The sequence below is a fragment of the Colius striatus genome, chromosome 7 (assembly GCF_028858725.1).
Source record: "Colius striatus isolate bColStr4 chromosome 7, bColStr4.1.hap1, whole genome shotgun sequence".
NCBI classification, from domain to species: domain Eukaryota; kingdom Metazoa; phylum Chordata; class Aves; order Coliiformes; family Coliidae; genus Colius; species Colius striatus.
In genome coordinates this window covers 43,270,909-43,295,745 of record NC_084765.1, presented here as the reverse complement: position 1 = coordinate 43,295,745, position 24,837 = coordinate 43,270,909, and the positions used below count along the sequence as shown (strand labels likewise).

Genomic DNA, 24,837 nt, shown 5'->3' with positions numbered 1-24,837 from the left:
CCTCACAGCTGCAGGCATGTCCATTCTGTACAGTTTGGGAAGAGAAAGAGTCATAGAATGGCAGGGGTTGGAAAAGAGCTCCAGAGCTCATCCAGCCCCAGCCACTGCTAAAGCAGGTTCCCCTCGCTCAGGGGGCAAAGGAACATGTCCAGGTGAGTCTGGAAACCTACCAAGAAGGAGCCTCCACAGCCTCCCTGGGCAGCCTGGGCCAGGGCTCCCTCACCTCAGCACCAAAGAACTTTTCCTTGTGTTTAGTAGAACTACTGATGTTCCAGCTTCTTTCCATCACTCCTTGTCCTGCTGCTGGGCACTACAGAAAAAATATTGGTCTCATCCCCCTGACACCCACCCTTAGGTGCTTGTAAGCGTTAATGAGATACCCCCTCAGCCTTGTCTTCTCCAGACTAAACAGCCCCAAGTCCCACAGCCTTTCCTCATAAGGAAGTTGCTCCAGTCCCCTGATCATCTTGGTAGCCCAGCTCTGGCCTCTCTCCAGCAGTTCCCTGTCCCTCTGGAGCTGGGGAGCACAGAACTGGATGCAGATGCAGGATGTTTAGTGAGCTAGGCTTAAATCAGCACATTTTGGCATGAAGTGAAAAGGCAAACAAAAGGTGATAGTGGCCCTTGACCTCCTGGAGGTTATCCAGACAATAACCTGTCCCAAAGCAAGGAGCTGCTGGCTATTCCTCCCTATCACCTGTCAGACCTCCATCTGCAAGCTTGCAGTTCCCTGCAGAGAACAGGATCCTGCCTTCCACCTCCATCCTGCTCCACCTGCCTGCTGAGCTGGGCTCCCACTGTGCTCCTCAAAAGCCAAGCAACACACCCATGACAGGTTCCTCATCAGGATGTGGAGGAGTGTGACTGAACAGCCCCCTGCTGAGGGAGCCCTGTCAGGCTTCCCAAGCACAGGCACAGCTCCCCAGCATGGCCAGCAAAGGCTGAGAGCTCACTGGGTGCCACAGGTCCAACCCTGGCAATGCAGAGCAAACTGCAGCTCAGTCATATTTCTTTTATGAGATCAGGACAAGGGTAGTGAGGATCTCTGAGGACAGGCTGAAGAAAAAGTCACCTCTACAGGCTCTAAAAGAAGCAGCCTGCAGCCTCACTAGTGAAGGTGACGACAGAGAACACGAACAGGGATCTTTTATGCACGGGAAGCAACATCAAAAGAAGGTAAGGACAGTGCAAAGGTTTCTTTGATGCAGGATTGAACAAGAACCCAGGATCTCAGCTCAGGCAGAGACAGACCTGCTGGCCACGCTCATCACTGCTTCACAAGCACACTCTGCTTCAGCTTGAGACCAAGACCACAGCACATTGTGATCCCTTGTGCTCCTCCTCTCTCATCCCAAGGGGTACCAGAGTGGAAGGAGGGAGGCAGCACATGTGGAGCACCTACAGTGTGATCCAATCCAGCCTCAGAGCTGTGCTGCAAACAGCTGGCACTGGGAGAAGAGAACCAATCAGAGCAAGGCAAGCCTGCTGTGTTAGGAGAGCACTGGAAAGCAGGTCCTGCTACTCTGACGCACTGCACAGATGTGTGTGTGGGTCAAAGAGAGAGCAAGACAGGCTCCAACACACTCCTCACTCAGCCTGGGGCCACAGGGGTCCTCAGGAGGAGGACCCCTGCTCTTCTCCCACAAACACCTTCTGATGGAAGGGACTGCTGCAGAAGTGCTGCAGAGTGAGAGATTTTCACGTGGGGAGGCAGGGAAATAAGATGCTGGAGGGGAAAAAGGAAACAAAGACAACAGATACATGCTTGGCATTATTTTCAACTCCTCAGCTAGGGCTTGGCTTCCACAGCTATCCCAAGCCACAAAACACCTCCCAGCCCTGTTACACTGATTACTCCAAACACCTTAATAGGCCACTCAGTAAAAACTACCCACTGCAGGTAAGAAGGTGAAGAGCATTACAGCAAATTGCCCTCAGCAACATGCCAAAGCACCAGGCTCTGTGCCTTCAGGGATGGAGCACAGCAGCTCCCTCTCCTCCACTCCCCTCCCCTTCCCTCTGACAAGTTAAACCCAGCTGGAGCCAAGCCCTATGTGCCAAAGCTTTTAGCCCCAAGCTGCAGGGGTGACTGCAGTATGGTGAAACACAGCACCCTCCCCCTCTCCCAGCAGCCTGATGGGTGCACGAGGCTGTGAGCTTGGAAAGACTGCCAGGCAGCAACACTACACCCCAGGCAGAAAATGCAGTGTATGCAAGGAATTCGGCCTTCTGATACAGGCTCGGTGCTCTCTCCCACAGCGCTGTGCCCCTAGACTTTTGGCATGCTTGTCCCCTTTGTACCTTTTACAATTATTAGTAGGTATTTCTAAGATGAGAGCAACTTCAGCCCCTACTGAGATCACTTATGCCACCCAGATGACCCATCTCTGGACACTTCTACCTCTCAACAGGCCAAGGGAGTGGAAGAGACACACGCACAAAGAGTTGTGGAAGCGATTCAGTGGTGGAGGCAAAAACCAGAACAGCACCCGGTTGTCAGGGCCATATGGCAGCCCAGGACCTGTGCTGCCCAGCTAATCCATACAGGGCTTGCTCCTGCCTCCTCACAGATGCCACTTCCCCGCCTACTCAAAAAATCACATCTGTGGATGGCACAGAGCCTGTGCATTCATCTGCTGGAGGTTTCCCTGCCCAGCCTGGCTCTGCAGCCTTCACTCACCTATGCATCGAGTCTGCAAGATAAACAGCCTAAAATCCATAAAATAAATCCTTAAAACAAGAGTAAATCCCAGGCTGCCTCTCCTCAACCCCCCCCACGCCGTGTGTCACACGAAAGAGAAGCTCTCCTCGCCGAGAGCCTGTGTGTGTGCTGGTTGCTGCTGGGGCCTGTCACCCCTGGGTGCAGTGATGCACCAAAGCTCTCCTGCACTGGCTGCCAGCAGCCACACAAGGCAGGCCTGTTCCCTCCAGGCACACCAAACATCTTCATCTGACAGTAACAATTACTGTAATTTTCTAGCACCTCCCTCACACAAAATGTTTAAGCTGAATTAACAGCTTTAACAAATCTTTACAAATGTAGTTATTAACAGGTAGAAAACTACACCTTCCCACAACTAAAACAACGCCCCTGGTATTTCCACCTGGGAGCACACAGGGCTGGGAGAAGCCCACAAACCTAATTCATCAGCCTGAGCAGCTGCTCACTTAACAGGCAGAGGTGTCACAGAGCCACCCCTCCTCCCTTGCCACTGAGGTGAGGAAGATGCATCCCTAGCCCAAGGAAGGAGACTGGGGGTCAGAAGCCCAGGCTGATGGCAGGGACAACACATCCTACCTGCTGAACAGGTTTTCCTCTACTGCCCTGTGCTGATCTGCAGTGCCCAGGGCAGTCAGCACAAAGAGCAACTCCAGCTACAGGTAAACAGCTTTGGACAGATTGCTTTGGATAGACTACTACAGCAGGAAGGGGGAGAAAACCCAAGCCTTTCCAGTCCTCATTTGCACCAGCTGAATGCTAATGGAGCAAGTGCTTCTGCCCAACCCACAAAACAAATGGAAGCGAGAGATGCATTTCATTAATCAATTCCCTCGCTGCTCTCCATCCAGAAATGAGTATGTCATGTCAGGTGGATGCATGGGCCGCAGCAGCAGCACTTTCCCTGGGCAGATGGTAATAAAAGGAGACGTTTGAGTAGGCACAGTGAGAGAGTTCACCTGAAATTCCCTGTTTCTGGGAAAAACCCAGAATGGGATGGAGAGATGCGTCACCTGCTTACACTCCTCTGCAAAAATCCTGGGGGAGGGACGGGCAATTTACATCAGCCTCTGGGTTTTGAGATGCATATCACCACTGTTCACACACATCAGGGACCAAACAGTAAACCCAGGTCCAGAACAGAGGCACAAACCATTGGCACCAGGCAAGAGGCACAGTGCAAACTTCAACACAAGTCACTCTTAAAAACAGAATACATCCTAAATCAGCTTGGCTGGGAACGGAGCAGGAGCAGCCAAATAAATCCTCCTGAATTAATGAGGCCTTTTCTACTCAGCTCCCTCCTCCCCAGACAATATCTGTGTGCAGGATCCCTGACTCCACCTCCACAGCCCTCAGGGTTCCCTTCAGTTAATGAAATACTGGAACCAGCTACTTATCTGGCACTACAAACCACTGAAGGGAGGGAACACAAGGGACGGGTGGCCAGCAATCCATGGGTGCTGCACGGTGAACATTTCCTGAGCAGAAAAGGAGGCTATGTTGCAAAGGTCAAAGGTTTCCCCCTGATCTGGCAAAAGCTTGACTTGCCATCGGGAGTGCTGGTTTCCACAGCACAGTGCTTAAAGACTGAAACATGTGCTTGGCCAAAGCTGGGCTGCTCTGCCTGGGGTACCAGAGCCTAAATACCTCCCAGTGTAAAGCAGGTGTTAGGACAGCCACTCTGTATCTTCACCTACTGCAGCTCTGAGCAAGTGTAAAAGCCCTGTAAAAAGCCCTGTACAGTTGCATCCATCAACATTTACATAAGCTCTGCGTCCTGCCTAGCCATGGGGTCTGGCAACATTGTCAGACACAGAGATGATGGTAGAAGGGGCCTGGAAGTAAAAGTCCAATGCCACAGTCTAGTTTAGGAGGAGAGGCTCTCATTATAGGCATTTCAGACCATGCTAATGCACAAAGATTTCCTCATCCAGAAATGCCAAGGACAGTGTTTTCTACTGCTGCATAAAGCAGCTCAACAGCAGGGTGCTGGACACATCCTTCCACACTGGGACACACTCACTGACACCGAAGCATTGTAAAACTGTCTTGGACTTACCTACTTTCCTCCCCCAGCTGAAGTCAGCTGTGCTTTAAGAGAGAGTGTTTAGGAACTGAAATTCAGTGTACCTGTCCCCACTGGGACCCTGGCACCTCCCTTAGCTTCACCAGGCACTACGGTCAGCGGCCCAGGCTCTCACCCGATGAGTTGCTTTGCCAGAGATTAAACTCTTTCTTTTCTGCTACCACCCACATAAGGGCAGAGCCAAGCTTTCACACACAAAAGCCATTCAGAAGGGGAGACATCCAATATCCCATCCGTTGGGATCTCGCAGCACAGAAGATGAAAGATCCCACAGCCTTCCTTGGTGCATCAGTTCCCAGCCTTTAGTATTCTGGTAAGGCCACATTCAGACACACTAAAGCCATCAAAGTCACCAGACGTTCTAAACAGGGAGAGCAGGAGGTGCCCCTGTAAGCCTGTTAAAGATCTAAGCTACTGAGAACAGGGACAAAGGGGAACTGGGACCCCCTGAGTACAGCCTGCCTTATTGTCAGCACTTTTTGCCCCTCAGGCAACCACCCACATTCCCATGGCAGTGTATCCACTCTTCAGTCAGGGCAGATCATGAGCTGGACAGAGCTGTAGGCCACCCACTGCCACCCCTGGGGTGTGTCTCCATCCCAGACACAACCAGTTCTTCCAGCTGTCCCCAGGCAAGGAATGAAGGTGCATTCCTGCACACACCAGCCAGAGGTGACTCAAGCTGAGGGAAGGCGATAGGTGCTTTCTCCCAACCCCTTAAGCTTCAGCCAGTGCTCACAGATTTAGGGCAGTGCTCTTTACCCCTGTCACTGGGACAATGAGCCTGTCATCCTCTTGCCCAGGACAGGCAGAGCTGTCACAGCCAGAGCCCCACAGGCACGTGCCCAGGCAGCGTGTGCTGCACCCAGCGCTGACAAGTGTCAGGTTCTCTACAAAAACAAGCAGTGTCTTTTGGAGAGTGAAGAAGGCCTGGTTTTAATTCCTGGCTGATGGCACTTACCTGGGAGAGCTACAGAGGATCTTAACAGTAAGACACAACTGCTTATTTGTGGACTATCCCAAATCCCACTTACACATCATTAATAGATTTTTCTCTTCACAAACACTTTCTCTCACACTCTCTGGGAGGCAGATGGTCTGTATAAACACCAGGAGGGGGGAGGGGGGAAGAAACTGAACAAAAACCCTCAACACTTACTTGAAAGTCTGACTGTAGCCGTTTGACTGGTGACAGCCCCCAGGGAGCTGTGAGCCACGCAGGAGTAATTACCCTCAGCACCAGCTCTCTCAGGATATTTACTGTCCTTTGCCACGACCTGGGATGAGATGAAGAGCGATCCATTCGGAAGCACGCGGAGATGTTCCTGCTCCACTAATGGAAACCCATTCTTCTTCCATGTGATATTGATCACCTGCTCAACAGGGGCCAGGTTACAGTCCAAAACCACGACTTGATTTTGCTCCAGTATCACCTTTGCGGGACCAGCACTACAGCTCAGCTCCAGAGAATCCCCTTCCAACAGCCTCCCTGAAAAGAAAAGACAGCATTGCAGTGGGGGTTGCTTTCCTTGGTTCATCACATCCCAGCTTTACACAGCGAAGGAAGCACACTTCTCCATGAGTGAGCTTAGAAAGAGCAGGGGAAACTCAGCCCTGACACTTGTACACTGCATTCTTTATCACACATCCCTAGGGCTGCACACCCTGAACCATTTCTGCCACCCCTCCTTCTGTCCACACTTGTTTTTCCCATGCTGGATTCAAGCAGAGAAGAAGGTGAAGTGACAACAACAGTTACAAGCAAGCACAGAAGATGGAGCAAGGGTCCCAAGCACCATGGCTGCCCGTGCCTCCCCTGTCTGCTTACCAGCGCCTCCTTCGGGGCTGATCAACCCCCACAAGACAACTAAGGGCAAGCAAAGGTGTTTAAGCCCAGCTCAGGACCCCAGTGCCCATGATGACAACTTGGTTATGGCAGTGATCCCTCTGAGAGACCTAGCAGTAAGAGCTCAAGCCCAGATGGGAATCCAGAAAGAAAACATCTTCCACTGATGTTCATGTACTGGGAAACTCATTTCAAAGGAAAGACAACAAAAGAATGGCTGAAGATGTGACCTGCTGTCTCTGAGAGTTTTATCCCATATAGGTGAATCCAGAATGAGAATGGATGGATGCACTTCCCCATCAAAGAAGGATATTCCAGCTGCAAGTGGATGGCACCCAGAACATGCCCTTAGGCAACCTGCCTCTGCAGCTGGAGGCCAGAGCAGTGACCAGCAGCAACCAAAGAGGAAGCCTTGGTCTGGCTGAGCTCCAAACCCACGTACTCATAGGAGAGCTCCACCTGTGAAACAAGGCTCAGCATTTCCTACAAGAATATTGCCATTAATAAAATGCATTTGCCATTAGAGTTCTCCAGAGACACTAAGTCAATGTTAGCTGGCAGCACTGCTTCCACACACCAGCAATTTCAATCTCTGCTGTGCTCAAACCATCACCATCCACTCTTTTTATGGCTCTGCTCCAAATTATTTTGTCACTGCTCCAATCAGAAATGTTTCCTGCCTCCATAACAAGTTTATCAACACTGGATATGAACCACATGGCTCCCTGCCCGTCTCCTATCGCAGAAGGCTACAGATTAATTTTATAGGAATTCAAACACCCTATTAAACCTGCCACTACCTACTGCTGATAAAAGGGTTGCATTTTAAAAGAGTGTGTGTTAAGCATGCAATTAGGGGCAATGACACGCAGAATTACACATGCAGGGACATGGAATTCTTTCAAGGCACGTGCCGGGAACTTCAGGTGCCCCTGAGAGGAGGAGCCTGACCCTGTCCGTGTGTGGGGCTGGGTTGGTGCCCACCTGAGCCCCCATGGGCATGGGAATTGGTCAGCTCTGCCACCACTGCCCCTTTGCAGAATGACCAGTGAGAGCTTGAGGTGGGCCAGCTCTGTCTCTTTGGTGATGAGGAGGCTGCACGAGAATCCTGCCTGTTGACTGCCATCGTTACAGGACAGAACAGACCCTGTCCCATGCATGTCCAGAGGACAATCTCCCGGCCCTCAAAGCCAAAGCTCAGGATGCAGAGGTCCCTGTTTCACACCCTGCTACGCAGCCAGGGCAACAGCCAGACACTGCACTCCACGACAGGGGGACAGCTAACACCAAAACAGAGCTGCCTGCAAGTCCCCAGAGTTAAGAGTTTAGATGGTGCCACTGCACTGCTAACTCAGAGCCTGCAGGAAAAAGCCACAGCATGAAGCAGCAGATGTCACCAGGCTCCCAAAGTGCACACCTCACAATGTAATTGCTGGATTTTTCATTCAGCACAGCCCTGGCAGATTCTTTGCTGCCCAGCCACCTCAGGCCAGGCAGCAAGCTGAGGAACACCTCTACACAGGGACTATCACCCTCCTGTAACGGCAGTTCTGCTCGTTCATGACTCCTAGGAAGAACAGCCCTTTGATGGTCCCAGTCAGCTATAAAGCTCACTAGCTGGCCCCTCACGAGGTCAGAAGTAGAGGAACATGAAACTGAGAGGTGCCTCAAATGCTCTGGAATGACAGTGCCACTGGAAGCCTTCCACCGAAGAGAGCTGCTACAAAAAACTGCATGAAATAAGGACAAATTAAGCAAAGAACAAGAGCTACCACCAAATACATGTGCAGAGGGTGACATGGACAGACACAGGAGAAGGTTGACAGTCTGAGGCTGGAGAAGACTCAGCTGAGCTCAGGACAGGAGGTACACTTGGAACTGCAGCGCTGTCATGAGAACCCCCATCCACGGAGAAGCAGCAACACACACACTTCTCTGAAGGGATCTCCCTCCCCACAGCAGCCGCTCCCGGCAGCACAGCACACAGGGCTCAGCCAGGCTGTGGGGATACACCACCTCGGGGAGGCAGGGCTGCTAAGGCAAAGGCTGAGGTAGAGGATGGACAGCTTACTTCAAAAGATGTGGAAATTTTGCTGGCTAAAGTCTTAATCCTTTGTCTTTCCTTAAATGTGTTGTCTTTAGTAGCACAAGTAGAGACTGAGGAGACGAGGAATTCACTCAGGTCACAAGTCAGTCCCCTTAGCTGATGCCTCCAGCTTTCTCTTTTTCACGTCAACTCCTTCACACATCCCTGCCAGCAGCAACAAATCCACGCATCTCAAACAGCTCCTGTGCAGCTCCAGCACCACAGGCACCAATGCTGCTCGTGCCTACTCTTCACACTGACGCCCTCACACCACAGCAGGGCTGGGTGGGCACGGCCACGTGGAATGGGCTGGCGCTGCGTGCCGGGCGTCCCACGTGCCCTCTGCCACCACGTCACACTCTCCATGGGCTCCTGCTCCCCGCCATGCACTCTCCTGCTCATCACTTGGGGAAACAGCCCATATATCTGTCCTATTTTCTTCAGACAGCAATTAAAACGGCATTTAGCCAAAAACACTCCTCCTCTTCAAAAGGTGAAGCGCAAGGGGACAGTTTGGCTGGCTCAGGCAGCCAGGAATAGAGCAGAGATCTGCAGTGCAGCTTCCCACACCAGCAAGAAGCAATTAGCAGCCTCTCAGACTTGAGTCCCTTAAAAACCAACTCAACCTGCTTTGCAGCAGAGTTAGGACAGCTCCATACTTTGCATCACAGCACAAGTATTTGCTTTTTCAAAACATGTGATGATGTTTCTGTATCTCTAAATATCACCCAGCTCTTTTCCCCAAAGTCAAAACCTGACTGCATCCAAGCTTCTGGTTGCTATGTTGGAGAAAAAAAGGACAGCTACAAAACTCAGTGCCAGACTGCAGAGCTCACCCACATCAAATCCAACAAGCTATTTCAGGTCTCTCTGCGCTATACCAAGACAGGAGAAACAATCATTGGTATGAAATGCATTTGAAGCCTGAAACTCATAGGCAACCATTCTGCCCCAGCCTGCTCACCATGGAACACACCACCACCAGGAGCAAAGGTCACGACAGTGCCATCTCACTGGCTACTGACAGGAGGAGGTTGGCTTCTTTTGTGCCTTCACACTGATTAAACATAGGACTGAATAACATCTTTAAAGAGTAACAGTCATTCCTTTCCTGGAAATCTATTCCAACCTCATCATCCAGCCAGTTGCCAACTGTCTACTGCCTCCCCAAGCAATGCAAAGCTCCACACAACAGTGGGAGCTTGTGACCATCCTAAAACTACTGTCCCTTATCCCAAGAGCACCAGCAATGTTTCTAGACTAAGAAACCAAGTAAAAACCCAGATACACTCACAACCCTTAGGGCTCAAACTGAGCACCTGGCAGAAGACCATGACAAGGTCAAACACGTGACAACGCTGTCAGTCACTTTATGCAGCCCGGGAAGGCTTCCAGCTGGGCAGACAAAGCCTCAAATTGACATCAGGCTGCTCTGACCTGTCCCAAATCATCCAGTCCTCCTTCCTGCCTTCTTGGCTCCAAAATACAGCAGGGTTTTTGGGAGAAAGGCTGTTTGCACATGCAGAGGTTGGAGCGGCAGAGCCCAGGACCCACAGTTGGCACTGCAAAAAGCCCACTGCAACTCTTATCCAAAGATGTTCAAAGAACTGTATAAACAGTCCTTGATTAAGGAAAATATATCTTCCAGGCTCTGGAAACGTAGGAGGAGGTCTGGTTCAAAACACCACACTAAATTAGCAAGCCTGACAATGAGATAAAAGCCCCTTCAAGGGAAGGGATCAGAAGAGAGTAAAATTACTCCAAGTGAGATCAAAGACAAATGAAATCAGGAATGTTAAGTGCTTACAGAAGCTGCTATTTCCAACCTCCATTCTTCATTGTATAGTGACAGAAATGGATACGACCCTGTTTAAACACACAGTCACACGCTTGCACAGTCTCCTCTCACCCTCACCCTCTTACCTGTCAGAGGTGATGCTGTAATGAATGAAGACTCCCCAGAACAGCCACCTGCCTCGCACAGCAAATACAGCTACTCCACCAGGCATCAATAACAACAGGGAGGTGGGCTTCCCAGTCAGAACTCAGCAGCTCTTTCTCTGCACCAGTTCAAGGCAGGTGTTTCAGCTACAGACCCATGCTTTGGAGCCTTTTTTGCCTTTGGCTCCTCCTGGATATAGTTTCAAGCATCAAAGCCTGCCAAACTGGAAGTTTTCAGCTCATAGATCTCCAAATTGAAGCCAGGGAATCCTGTATAGCAGTGCCCTATGTGGGCAATAACACATCTACATTCAAAGCAGGCTTTTGCATCCCTGTCTACCAGCTACACAGAAATGACCCAACACAACGCAGAACGTGTCAAAATACTTTTCTAAGGGAAAAAGAAGCCAAAAGCTGAGTGGTGAGTTGTGAGGAGAGAGGAACAGCACAGTCTGTGCCCATCCAGTCCCAGGTAACCAGCAGAGTTTAGTATAAACTCCACTAAGCTCAGCAAACTGCTGAGCTATTCCAAGGCAGACAGTAGTGGCTTTGAGGTTATAAGTGTACGTGCAAATGCACACTTACATAGACATATACACCACATAGATGTGCACTCACATCTACAGAGTTTGGGGGAAGGCAGATGAATTCAAACACAGAACATTGCTCAAAATAGAGGGTCTTTGATGCAGCAAGCTAAAAACAGTTTGTTCTCACAAAAGTTACATTTTTTAACTCAAGCTCTGCAGGGTTTTTTTCACTCTGTCCCATGTTGTCAGCCCCTAGGCTAAATCACACAAGAGCAGCCCACAAGAAAAATATCCTCTTTCTGCCATCTTTCCCCACTTCCATCAGCCAGCCACCCACCTCCAGGTCTGCTGAAGTAAATTAAAAAGTCTCCTGTTGAGTGGCATAAAAAACCAAGGTGTTTCCAGATGAACAAAGGTCATAAAGTCTTCCAAGGCACAAAGCTGTCCCTCTGCCCTCTGTGGAAGCACAGTCCCTGCCAGCATTCCAGATCCAAAGCAGGCATCTGAAAATCCACATTAAACCAGCCAACATCTCTCTTCCCAAATCACATATCTCAACGTAGAGCCAAAATCCACTCACATCATCCCCTCTCCCCAACATCAGAGGCAGGCATAACCCAACTTACCACGGAGCAAAGGGGAAAAAGAAGAAATTCTCTTGGCTTTGCAATTTCAAAACCCTAAATGAAGTGTGAGCTAGCAACACAGCGAGGTTTGACAGATTCCTGACAATGCATTCGCTTGGTCAGAGGCAAAACCCTCAGAGCAATGTTTTCACATCCAAGACACGCAACGTTTCAAGCCCGTAGCTGTGTTGGGAGCTTGCACTGACAGCTGAGAAGAGCACAAAACCCCTCTGTCTCCCTTGTACATCAGGTTACTTCTCTTCCCTGGGATTTAACCACTTAAGGAGGAAAGATGCAGACAAGGGAGATGCTTCTTCTGGTGAAACTTTGGCTATCAGCAGTAAACATGTCCTTGAGCCCTGTTACACAGCACAAGCAAACAAAACGTTACTCTTCAACAGGAGACAAATGGCTTTGGGAGGAGGAGGAATTGTGTTTTAATAATTACTTTAACAAAAACACATTCAGGCACAGACCGAAAGGGATGCACTTCTGTGCAGGGGTGCATCTCTGCTGCTCTTTATGTAGAGCACCTGGCACACCTGGCATCAGCTGATCCATAACCTCCAAGCGTGGGTCCTGAATAAACTTACTGCCAGCTCCCAAATGGCACATCACCACGAGAACACACAGTGCTGTCAGGTTGGTTCAGGCAGGCAGTGAATACCCCAGCTCCAAACACGGCACTGCCATAAACTCAGGAGATAAACTTCTCCCAGTCAAGCAGCACAGCTCAGGCTCGTCTCTGGATGGTGTGAGGACAGCCTCAACATCTCCCCATCACAGTCACAACCTCGTCACCAACCGAGCCACCACCCAAAGGCAGACAGAAAGGTAGTGTCTGGGGAAGATGTACTGTCTTCAACAAACTGATTCAGCTGGGGGAACCGAGAGAGATTTGGGGCCATACAAATCATTTGTACAAATCACAGCTCATTCCTATGAACACCCAGCCCTGCAAGGACAGGGCTTAGACCTTCGCTTCAAGGCGGGGGAGGCCTAGCTTTAGCACAACTGAATGAGGCCCCAGGATCAACTCAAGGGCAGGATCCAACCCAAGGCAGCTAAACCGCTGACAGCTTCCAGTGCTCTTACACGAAAACTCAAACACCTCCAGCCCAAAACAAATAAAGTTGCACCAAGCCAGACAGGACCCGTTACAGCACAGGCCTGGGGAGATTAATACTTCACAGAGTGCAAAGTACAAGGGTTTCTAATCTGACACACTTCCAGAGCTGACATCACTTCTAGTTCTTGGCAGCCAGAGATTTTCCCGGGGGAGACGCAGTTGTGCTGCAGGTCCCACAGCCTGGAGCCTGGCCAGCACATTTCCTATTCCACACACATCTGGCACTTTGGAACTGGCTTGTGCACCTTGCAGAGCTCCAGCCAAAGAAAACCTTCCCAGGAGCAAGGAAAGCAGCTCAGGCGAGGCAAGAGGAGCGCTTGGTCATCGTGTGTGTTCTGAGGGCTATCAGGCAGTGAGAGGAATGGGCTCCTCTCTCCCCTCCACATTGCACAGGAGGTGGCAGGAATTCGAACTGCAGTTGAGCCTCTGCACTGTCGCCTGTCTTAATTTATGTATTTATTTTGGATGCTGAACTCGTGGAACTCAACAGCACAATTAATCTCAGTCAATCAGGAGCAAACAGCACTGAAAAGTGGAGTTACTACTTCCAAAGGGTTTTCCTACCTCTCAGCAAGCCAACTACTGTGCCATTGTTCTGCTCAATGTAACCTTCTGCCGATGCTCTTCAGATGCTCTCAAAGCTGGAGAAAATCTTTACGTTCTCATTGTCTAATTCAAAGAGCGACTACACTTCAGTGTGTCCCCATTAAAGCAACACAAAGCCCTCTTTCTTCTTGAAAACTTTATGCACTGACAATTAAAAGTCAATAGCTTGGTCTCAGTCTGTTTTTAGGGCAACTGCACTTGGCAAGTGGTGACCCAGAAAGAAATCTGGACAGAGGTCTCAGTCAAAGTCTGCCTTCTGGGTGCTCAGCAACATTAGTACTGAAAGCAGAACTGGAGGAGCTCTGTGGTTGGGGCAGGTGACTGCCACGATCTCTACAGAATGGGAGGCTGAGAGAGAGGAACTGGGCACCTAAATTCCCTTGTGCATCAGGTCTTCAGACTCCCTGTGACACAATAAAACTGAAAATATTCTTCCTCTCAAATGTAATGAGGTCTGTGAGATGGAGGGGTCAAGATCCCTACATTCCCTTCTCAGTTACCAGATGTTACTGGAACTTTCCACCTCGTAACACCAACACCAACAAGCTAAGAATAAGAAAGTTACACCTTCAGCCTTCATTTAGTCTCTATGGAACAAAAGGCTCCTAAAACTTTCTCCAGGGCTGCAGGAAAGACCATTTTATTAACATTTGCTACCCACATCCAGCAGAGCAGCTCCAGCAGCGAGCAGCACTCACCAGTGGGAAGCTGGCCTTACCCTAATTCTGCATACAAGCAACTTAGATGGTTTATTTAATAATGCAGCACCTCCCACTGCTGCAGGAATATTTAACCAGCTGGTAGCAAGGGACTCTCAGATCATTCCCTGTCACTAAGCAGATCCCAGCCTTTCATGAGCAGCCAGGTGCCAGAGCAGCACTGTGCACAGCGAGTGACTGCGCTCAATGACTGCCCTCATGACACAGGGTCGGGTCTTATGAGGCTGTGCCAGGACAGATCCCTCACCCCCTGCACAGACCCAGCTGCAGGGGAGCAGTGGGCAGTGTCAGGGTCACTCCCTAGCTTGGGCTCAGGAGCACAGTAGTGCCCCAGTACACATCAGGACCCAGGATGAGAACTGGCAGCTCAGCTCTGTCCTGGAAATGCCTTGGAGCTGGCTGCTGAGCACAGGCTTGGCCACCTCATAGTGTGATGCATTGCTCTTTAGGATGGTCATGGTCCAAACAATCTTCTGAGCAAAATGTCACAGGCCAGCAAACATACTTGAGACTCATCATGTGCATCTGTCCCAGCTGGTGAGCTGTGCCTCCCTGGAAAGGGCAGAAGAGAGCCCAGTTACCACAAGCCCAGTGGAGGGAGCACACACAAAAGTACCCTCCTCCTACAGCTCTGCTTCACTTAATTACAAACATCTTTGCATCTAACAAATCTTTAAGAGGCTTTGTGGCTTTGGAGCATCGATCCAACCCATCCACTTCACAGTGGTCCATTACATATTTTCACATGTATACAAAGCCCTTCCATTGGAAAGTTACATTAATCATCATTTATTGATTCATCGTGGCACGCTCCAAACGCAGCTCTCCCTGTAGAACCATGCTGGGCAAGAGCCTCTTGCCTTTGTTCTGTTCAAACCCCCAGTTAAAAAACGAGAGAGAGAGAAGGGGAGGGTATGAAAGAAACATCAGCTAAAACATATGCAATGGTGCATCACTGTTTATAGTCTGTACCTGAAAAGCTTGATATTATCTAAAGCTGTAATTAAGGTAAATGGGTTAATGACTAGACTCACTTAGATAAAAGCAAAGGCTGCCAAAGCTCTGGGTAAATGAATATCATCTTTTTGTTCCAGTATACTAGGCATCAAGGAAATAAAACAGCTGAAAAGGTCCCCATCTAAGTATTTTTCAAGGCATTTATGATGCTCCTAAGGCTGAAGCCAAGTCCAGCTGCTCATTTCAGCCACCATCACAGCTCATGTGACCCCAAAGACTCCAACCCAGTAAAGTATGAACTGATTTCTAGGAAGGACTAACTGCTCTCATGCTTCTGTAGAAGCATCAGGTTTGCCCTAGCATGCTATCTGTATGTACAGATGCTGCCCAGCAGACAGGAATAAACACAAAACCAGCTCTCAAGACTGAGCTCAGTTTCATTGAGATGTGTGTTATTCTGACAGCCTCTGCAAACAAATGGCCCAGAAAGATGAAACAAATCAATAAGTGTAATAATTTATTCATCACATTGAATTGTCAATGGTAATCATAACAATAAAGTGCTTGACTCTTTCACGAAGGTTAAGCCTTTATTTTCTCCTCTCTGAACCCAGAAAGGCTCCCAAAACAGCAGCTCAAGTCCAGAGCAAGCCACCATCTAGACTTGTTAAGCTCAGCTTTTTTTCAGCTCATCTCCCCCGAGTGCCTGACACTACCAAGACCAGAGTAGGGAGAGCTATCACCACCTACATTGATCATCAGCACTAGTCTCCCTTGCTTAGAAAGGTATTTAAGGTGTCAAAGTGACTTACACATGACAGTCACTGAAACTCTCCTCACTATCCTCCATGCTGCCCAACCCAGGGTAGACTGAGCTGTTTCTGTCCCTTTCTGTCCCACCTTCTCCACGGCAAGCACTAAGCACACTGAACTCCAGGCTTTGCTCTGAGGAAGCCTCCGTCTCCAAGCTGTCATCTTTCCCTCCTTCAAAAAAAAAAGCCAATGAGGAACAGCTGAGACGATGTCTCGGGAGCTGCTGCAAGTGCAGGATGCGTGAGGAGTGCAGGGCAGAGCCTTGGCTTTGCACTCACACATTTACAGTGCAGAGGCATATTAAAATTACATGCTTGAACAAGCACACTGGAACAATAACACATCAGAGTCCTGTAATTGGGCCCTGAAATACACTTAGTGAAAAATACAGACCAGCTGCAATGTTGGAAATGCTCCTAATGCAATCCAAGGTAATTATTGGTAACAGACCATCAAACAAGTGCATTAATATGCTCCGATCAGAGAGACAATCAGATGGACAGTCTGGCACAGCAGCTTGTACCTGCAAATTATGTAAATGACTGGAAAGAGCAAAGCCCCAAAGCCCTAGAAAACACTAACTCTAATGAAAGTTATTAAATGCTATTTTTGTTATCTGCTGGTGTTAACATCAGAAGGCCCATTTGTCCCGGTGACTATAATTGTGCTGCTGAGCAGCAGCCTGAGCTGAATAAGCCTGATATTTGCCATTTTAAAGGACTACACCATGCTAAAATGACTGGTGCAGGTTTGCATGATTTCACAGACAATATTTAAGCACATAACTACTTCCTGCATTTTTCACCCATGTTGCAAAGGAAGCCCAGTCCTTTCGCTTCTCGTAGGCGCGGAAGTTCCCGATTTTATTTCATGCATCATATACAGGTGTTTGATCTGCAAACAGCCCAGGGGAGTCTGAAACAAGATCTCCTGTTACAACCTTACCTATTTTTGCACTTGAACTGTTTAGGTTTAGCATGTTTTTAGGATACATTTTCAATCTCTTCATGCCTGAGAAAGCTAAAAGTATGCAGCACGATACAAGCTTCAGTATCATGTCTCCTGAGAATAGCCACTTAACCAGTAATTAATATTACCAAGTAAAATACATAAAGATCCTTCCACTTTGGGCTATAGTTAAAAATCTAAAGTATATTTTGTAGCTCTTTTCTGGTTAATGGTTTTGTATATTCCAAAGATACAAATACAAAGAAATTGGAAAATGTTCAGCTCTGACAGTATTTAATTTACACGCTGCAACAGAAGAGGTTCCAAAGAAACACAAGGAAGAATTTCTGCCCTGTAGAGGTGAGGGAGCACTGGCAGAGGCTGCCCAGATGGGCTGTGGAGGCTCCTTCTCTGGAGACATTCGAACCCAGCTGGATGAGTCCCTGTGTGCCCTGCTCTAGGTGGTGCTGCTCTGGCAGGGGGGTTGCACTGGGTGAGCTTTCCAGGCCCCTTCCAACCCTGTAGATTCTGTGATTTTCTCACCACCTTACAGAGGAGGAGAAAAAAAACCCCATCAGATACAATTTCAAGCCTTGGGAAAAGTTGGTGCATGGAGGACTGAAACAGTGTCCCCACTGCAGGTCTGAAAGGAGAAGTCAAACCTCCCAGTGAATAAGCCCCATCCTCTCTGCCAGGTAAGTCTTTAGCCTTCGCCACTCAAACTGTTACACGCAAAACACAGCGTGAAGCTCTGGGGCAGAGGGACACAGCACATCCTCAGTTTAAAGGCCTCCAGAAACCTGGGCTATGAGTTGCCATTTCCAATGAAAGACACCATCTGTAACTTTCTTTTCTTTTTTCCCATTGCAAGGCCATTGAGTGGCAGATGGAGAGCCATCCTGCCTGGGTGGGTAAGTATTAACCCTATGCTCAGCAGCCTGAGGTCACAATGCAGGGGTGGCTACTTGAGCTGTCCTTAACAAGATGGACACATTTCCAGCTTTAACGGATGACTCAAAAGACTCATCCACCTCCAAGGCACAGGCTTCAAACCCAGTGAGAGCCAAAGCCATCCCCAGTAGATTTCACGGCCTGGTTCATCATCCATTTTGCTTCCCAGCAGCTCATCCACGTCCTGTGTCACCAAGGACAGCAAGAAAGCTCAGCAGCAAAGGAAGGAGGAAGACAGGGAAAGGGGGACACAAGCCCTTTGATTCTGCCCTTGGTTGGGTAAACAAGGCTTGTGTTTCCAAGTGTCCGCTTGGCCCAACAGCCCTAAATCACCCACCACAACAAAATGCAAAGAAGGAAGGCGATGCCAAGAGCTGCTGTGATTTATTAGCGGCCTCTGTTTGCGCTTAGCGGCCCTGCGCTAGGATGCACCCGCTCCACTCGCAACCAGACGGGAACCACCAGCGTGACAAACACTTCATCACGTGCACTTTCCTCTTCACAGGCTCTGCTTCCAGTTGCCTCGCCTCTCATTAAAAGGAACTTAGGATATGTTGCTGAAGAATCTTCTGTAATCATTCCAAAGGGCTGAGATCCCCTGCAAAGGATGTGGAAGTAGAGCTCTGCAGTGGTATTTATGAGCGTAGGATATCACAGCCCAAAACAGTCTCAGCTCTTGAGTGTTTCCACTACTTACACTGAGATCAGAAAATGAACGCGATATTTTATGCTTAATGGTTCAAAAACAAGACCTGTGAAGTCCTTCTCTCGGTCCCATTTACAACACAAACACCAATGACAGAGCAGCAGATGGCCAGAAACACTCCCCTAGAATATTCAGGCGATTCAACTTGAATCTGTGCCCAAATCATTTAACTTTAATGGATTCTTTCATTAACAACCAAAGAAAGGGAATATGGTTGCCAGGACATTCAAATCACTTTTTCAATTATACTGTTATAAAAATCGAACAAATTAGCTGTAATTCTTCGCTGAAGCCTAAATGGAAGCACGACTTCATGAAAGAAATGAAAATTGATTCGGATTAGTGGGCATCAAGGGCTTTTTAAAAAAATTAACAAGATTCTTATGACTTCATAGCACGGATGGATTAGCTGGAGCTTTCACTGCCTTGCCCTCGCTACCTGCCAAAGCACGGCAGCTGGCTTCACAGCGTCTGTTACAGCGGGTTTTAATTAGGCTGAGGGGAGAGGATGCAAAGATTGATGCTGGAAACAAAGTTCTGGAGAAGCTGGGTGGTGTTTGAATTCACCTTTTGGGCTTGGCCCAGCAGGATCTTGGCAAAAAAAAGCAACAGGGAACTCAGAAACTCTATGCTTTAGCAGGATAAGGACTCCAGGCTGCATTAATGTGCTTGGGGTGGTCTTGCTCAAAGATCAAGGCAAAACGGCACTGGATGCCTCACAAACACAAAATACACATGAAGCCCAAGATGCTTGCTGCAAAGAGCATCCAGCTTTAATGCAGGCTGTTGAAACCAACCAACACACCAACGAAAACACCTCCACAAAACCCCAATACAGGTAAGACACCAACGGAAGCAGCTGAAAGAGCAGTTCATAAAGGAAATTTCTGCCCTGTTGAGGTGAGAGAGCACTGGCAGGGGCTGCCCAGATGGGCTGTGGAGGCTCCTTCTCTGGGGACATTCCAACCCAGCTGGATGAGTTCCTGTGTGCCCTACTCTAGGTAGTCCTGCTCTGGCAGGGGGGTTGCACAGGATGAGCTTTCCAGGTCCCTTACAACCCTTAACATTCTGTGATATGGAAGCTGTTAACACTGGACATCTGATGCAAGGGAACTACAACACAGAGCAAAGGAGTCATGCTAGGAAGGAAGAAAAACACCTTTATACTGACTAATGTGAATTTAATGAGAGAGACATTCACTGAATGCAACTTGCATTGATCCTACAGACCCAGCACCTTAGGATATATTTGAGAGCCGCCTCCTTGACAGAGAAGGCAGCAATTTGGAAATGCAGCACAGAAAAAAAAAAGGGTGAAAACTGAGCTGGAGGCTTTTATACCTGCATTGCATGAAGCCTTTTTGAATTCATTTATTGGTGGGGGGGGAGGCACACTGGGAACAATGCTGTTTTGACCTCTGTGAGACGGACGGGATGTTCTAGCACACACGCTTCACCCTGACCATCTCCAGGACGATGCGCTGCTGACAGCACCTGCCAGCTGGCAGGACTGGCCTCAGACTCTGGAAGGTAAATGCAGCACAACATTTCAAAACCATTTTCATGAAATTTTGCAACACAAAGCACTTTAGACAACTCCCCTTCACGAGTCAGCATTTGGTATTTGGTTATTTCTGCTCTTCATTGCAACATAGTGGCTGCCAATTTGCATTAGTAAAAGCTGTCTTGAAAAGTTAATCTGGACAATCCTGAATATTAGAACCTTGCCACAGTCATGCTGCTTTGCCACCCTGTATCTGGCCACAGGGTAACAGTCTCTTAAAAGTCTTCTTAGTCTAAGAAGAGCTGTATCCTTTGAGCCAAGCCTTGCACTGTAACCACTGTGCATCTCCATGTGCTTGTTAACAGGTTGTGTATTTAAGAGAACAGAAGAACACAGTTCAGTTCAGAACCTTTCAAGCTTCATGTGTCTAAGAGTTCTTTTAATGGTCTAAAAATCAGTTTTCTGTTATAATTAATGGCAAGATTTGGCCCAGTGGAGTAGTACCTATATAGGCAAAGGCAACACACCTCCCCAAGAGCTTCATCTCACTTAAGGCAGTGATCTGAAAAGTCTGGAGTTAGAGAGCTTTACGAAGGGACATCTCCAGATGATACTATTGCTGACAGTGATCCTTCTGCAGAGCAAAGTAGAATGGGCTTCTCCAAATCCATGCTTTAGGCTGAAGGTGACTTAAGCAATGTCCTTTTACTTTTGCACCAGGGCAAGGCCATAGGAGCACACACACATCAAATTATGGTGCTTCTGCTGAATGGCCGCAAATGCCAGGATAGGAAACAGTAATTTCCAGCTAAAAGCACAGGAACTTCATGACACAAACTGCCTGATCCAACCAACCAGATTAAACTGTACCTATGAAATCTGACCTCCAGATTCACACTGTTCCCAGGCAGAAGCCTGACACTTCTCATCACACTGTACACAGAGCAGCACCTTCCTGTCCATCAACTGTGATTTAAAAGTACCTACAGGGTCTTCTGAATATCCATTTTGACTATTATCTGAGAGAAGGAGCTTATTATTATCATAATTATTAGTAACAATTATACAACTATTATATATGTTAATATATGTCAACAGAATGAGAATATTAATACAGTCTCTACAGGGTATTCCACAGAATTAATGAGATCTGGTAATGAGCCTAACCTCTCTGACATCTTGCAATTTCTAAGCAAGCCACTAAATTCAGCTTGCATCTGCTCAGGCAGTGCACTGGCTTGCAAGTAACTCCTTACCTGTAGGTCAAAAGGACATGAACGCTGATGAACAGAGGTTTGTGACTTGCTCGAGGCAGTGATGGAAGAAGCAGCCACACATTTGCTCCTGCTACCTGCACTATCAAGCTGGTATTCTCTATCACAGGGACAGGCAGCCAAGTCTCAACCCACCCCAGCTGCCTGCTGCAGTGAATGCCAATGTGTCCCCAAGAGCTCTTTGCCATTGCCACATCTATTCAAGCCCACCGTGAGACTGTCCTTATCTCCAATCCCACCTCTGCTCAAAGACCTTCAAGCCTGGCAGTGCTGAGAGCTCAAGGCGACTCCAGTGAGGCTGCCATTCATAATGCTGTTTTGCAACTGGTCTTAGCTGGAACACAGGGCTTCCCATCCTCTGACAGCTTCCCGTTACCCTTGGGTGCCAAGGAAAGAGAAATAAGCTCTCTCCAATGCACTGGGAAAGAAATCACAGGGCAGGCCTAAAACTAATGAAACATGCTTCATGATCCCTGGAGTCAGCCACAGGGAGTATTTCACAGGGGCAAAAAGGCAGCTTGTGTATTGTTTTGCATCCTACCTCCTCTACAAGCAGGTACTTGAGAAGACCAGGTAACTTGCACCACTCTTCAGCAGCAGCCCCTAGAAGCCCTAATTCTAGTGTAGTGAAGTCAGCAGCAAAATTCCCACAGACTGAGAGCAGAGGATTTAGCCCTACACAAGTTCAAAACAAAAGCAGCATCTGTGCCTCACCCATGAGACCCACAGGACACAACTGTGTAAAAATTACATTCATATAGACCCGATGATGCTTCACTGAAAACAACCAGAGCCTTTCTGCTTGCAGATCCCACCTCTGAGCTTCTCACCCTCTTTTGTTCTTTAGAGGGGATTTGCATGGAAACAAGAGCTCCCTTTCTCAGCTGCTCATCTCTTCCTGCTGTCTCTCCTTCCCCAATAGAATACAGACTCTGCAGAGAGCCCCTTTTCATGCAAATAGCCCTGAATGACAGAAGAACAGAACACAAGAGCACCTCCCAGAGCCCGTGCACCAGCTACCATGCTATCCCACGTGCATAGAAACCATCGCACATTGCTGCTGAAAGCTGCTATGTACATGGGAAGTGTTCACTGGGAGACTTTCAGGGCATCTTCCACGGAAGGCAAGTCTCTTTCTTTGAGACAGTGTTGAGAAGGTCCAACTGCAGAGGATGCAATATCAATCACGGGCCAGGAGAAGCCCTGCTAGCCTGTGGTATCCTCAGACCCAGCACTACCACGTGGCACTGGACAAGAGGAACCATCAACATGAGGCTCAGACCTCTTCAAAGAAAAGAACACAGCAGTTACAGGAGGCTCAGGTTCTGCTCTTGCCCCTGAACCTTCCTGCGATTTTTACACATTTACAGGCATATTACTGTGGGCTGGTTATGTGGAAAGTCTCACCAAAGAGGGGAAGCTGACAGTGACCTGCTCTGGGTAGCTAACTGGGAGCATAAGCCAGACAGCGCTGACAAAGGGCAAAGAATACACTCTGGAAACAAAACCTCTTTGTTCCTCTAATTTTGTTCCAGTTAAGTCAGTTCAGCTGTTCCATATAACCAGTTAAAAAAACCATTCAGCATTTCCCAAAGTATTTTAAGACTTCAAAGTTGTAGGTTTTATTTTGACAGTTTTAAAGCCTTGAGTCTTTCCCCCTCCTTTTCCAGATTTTCTTTGCATTACAAACAAGGCTGTTTAATAAATGAAGCTTTACAACAACCACCATTGCTCTGCTTTTACCATGGCTTCAATTAAAATATTGTTTCTTGAAGACAGTCAACAGCTTCTAAGGCAAAAAACCAAAAGGGGTGTTTCACTGAGAATGTTTTCAATAGACTCAATTTGTTAAAACTTGTGATTAAAACCAAACTCCAAGTCAGGCAGCCTCAGAACCAGGGGTGTTGTACATTTGTCCAAGTTTCTGATCTGAACTCGAAACTCTCCAGCCTTAAATGATCATACCTAACAAGCAAACTCCCCAGCACTCACTGGTGAGGAAAATGTAGGAAAGAGTGACCTCTCCAGCACTCATCAATGAGGTAAATGTAGGAAAAACACTGTGTAGACCAGTGCCTGGCAGCTCAGCAGCGACGGGAGCTGATCAGGAGCAGGCTGTTCCAGAACAAAACCTTTCTGCATAACCCAGGCAACAGATCTGACCTTTTCAGCTACAGAAAACACTCAACCCACCACTGAACTCATTACCACGGGAGAACTGCCCCTCCAAACTGGAGGGCCAAACCTTTTCTGACATCAACTGCCTGAAAGTGCTGGGACAGCTCAGGGACAGGACCCGTGCTGAAACCAAACCAGTCTGAACTCTCTCCATGTAACATGAGCTTTACACGCTCATGCTGCCATTGTCACAACACCGAACCAGGGCCAGGCGAGCCAAGGGAGGGAACTGTGTCCTCAAAAAGCAAACAAAAGAGGGTTATAAACACGAATCAGCTGCTTGAGCTCGCCACTGCGCTGCTCTGTAATCACAGCAGTCGTTCTGAAGCCAGTACCCCTCCAATGCTGGGACGGCCTGGGCTCGGCCAGCTTCACGGTGCCAGCAGCACAGGCCCTAATCCCACAGTTTTGAGGACAAAGCTCCGCTCACCCAGTTCACAGCGCAACCCACAACCAGCTGTGTCAGCACAACTGCGAAAGCAGGATCAAGCAGCCGTGGGGAGGGAGCTTTTAAGCCTGTGATGCTGCCAAATGCTTCGTATCACTGCCCTGTCTATTTTGCATTTCTGCCTTGGGCCCCATCTGTAGCTTGCCATCCATGTAAAAGCTGTCCCCAGGGAGAAGAAAGGCCACTGTCCATTTGTTCAACACATCTCGAGCGCATCCAGTTTCAAATGAAGTAGGTGGTAAAACTCCTAATGCTAATCTCTTCCGTGCAATTCTGAATCTCTTGTCATCTGAGGGCAGGGAGGATCAGAAATGGAAATAGCTGGTCCAGCAGCCCCAGTCAGTCAGCACCAGACACCAGTGTAGCTCCCGAGCCCTGCCTCCCAGCTTCCAGCCCTCCGAGGCAGCACCACGGTCCCACCATCAGAAACACACTCACTTGATTCTTCTCTCAACTTCCACTTCAGATAACACAATCTTACACAGTAGGTCTCCAGCTGCAGTAGCAGTTAAGTCACTCGAGCAGTAACATGTAAGGAACAAAAGTATCTTTAAAATAGAGTTACATCCTATTCCAGAAGTCTTAATGGGTCATATTTTTAGCCCAGGAACGACCTGAAAACCAGTAGAGACTCACTGCAGCACAGAAACTATGTCACTGCAAAGCTATTTCATTACGAGCCACAGCTCTCTTTGCAAAGACAATTTCTTCCAAGAGTCCAACTTAGCTGGTACAAGGTCTTCCAGCATATGTGTAAGGCAGCCAGA

General features: G+C 48.4%; 1 protein-coding gene across 3 annotated transcripts in view; it reads right to left on the bottom strand.

The window, feature by feature from the left end:
• The window catches only part of IGDCC4 (immunoglobulin superfamily DCC subclass member 4), a 96,720-nt gene that overhangs the window by 56,469 nt on the left and 15,414 nt on the right, over positions 1-24,837 (bottom strand). For all 3 annotated transcript variants that reach the window (XM_061999974.1, XM_061999976.1, XM_061999975.1), the window contains exon 2: positions 5,968-6,297. In XM_061999974.1, coding sequence (XP_061855958.1) covers positions 5,968-6,297 — 330 coding nt within the window. The remainder of the gene's footprint in view (positions 1-5,967; positions 6,298-24,837) is intronic.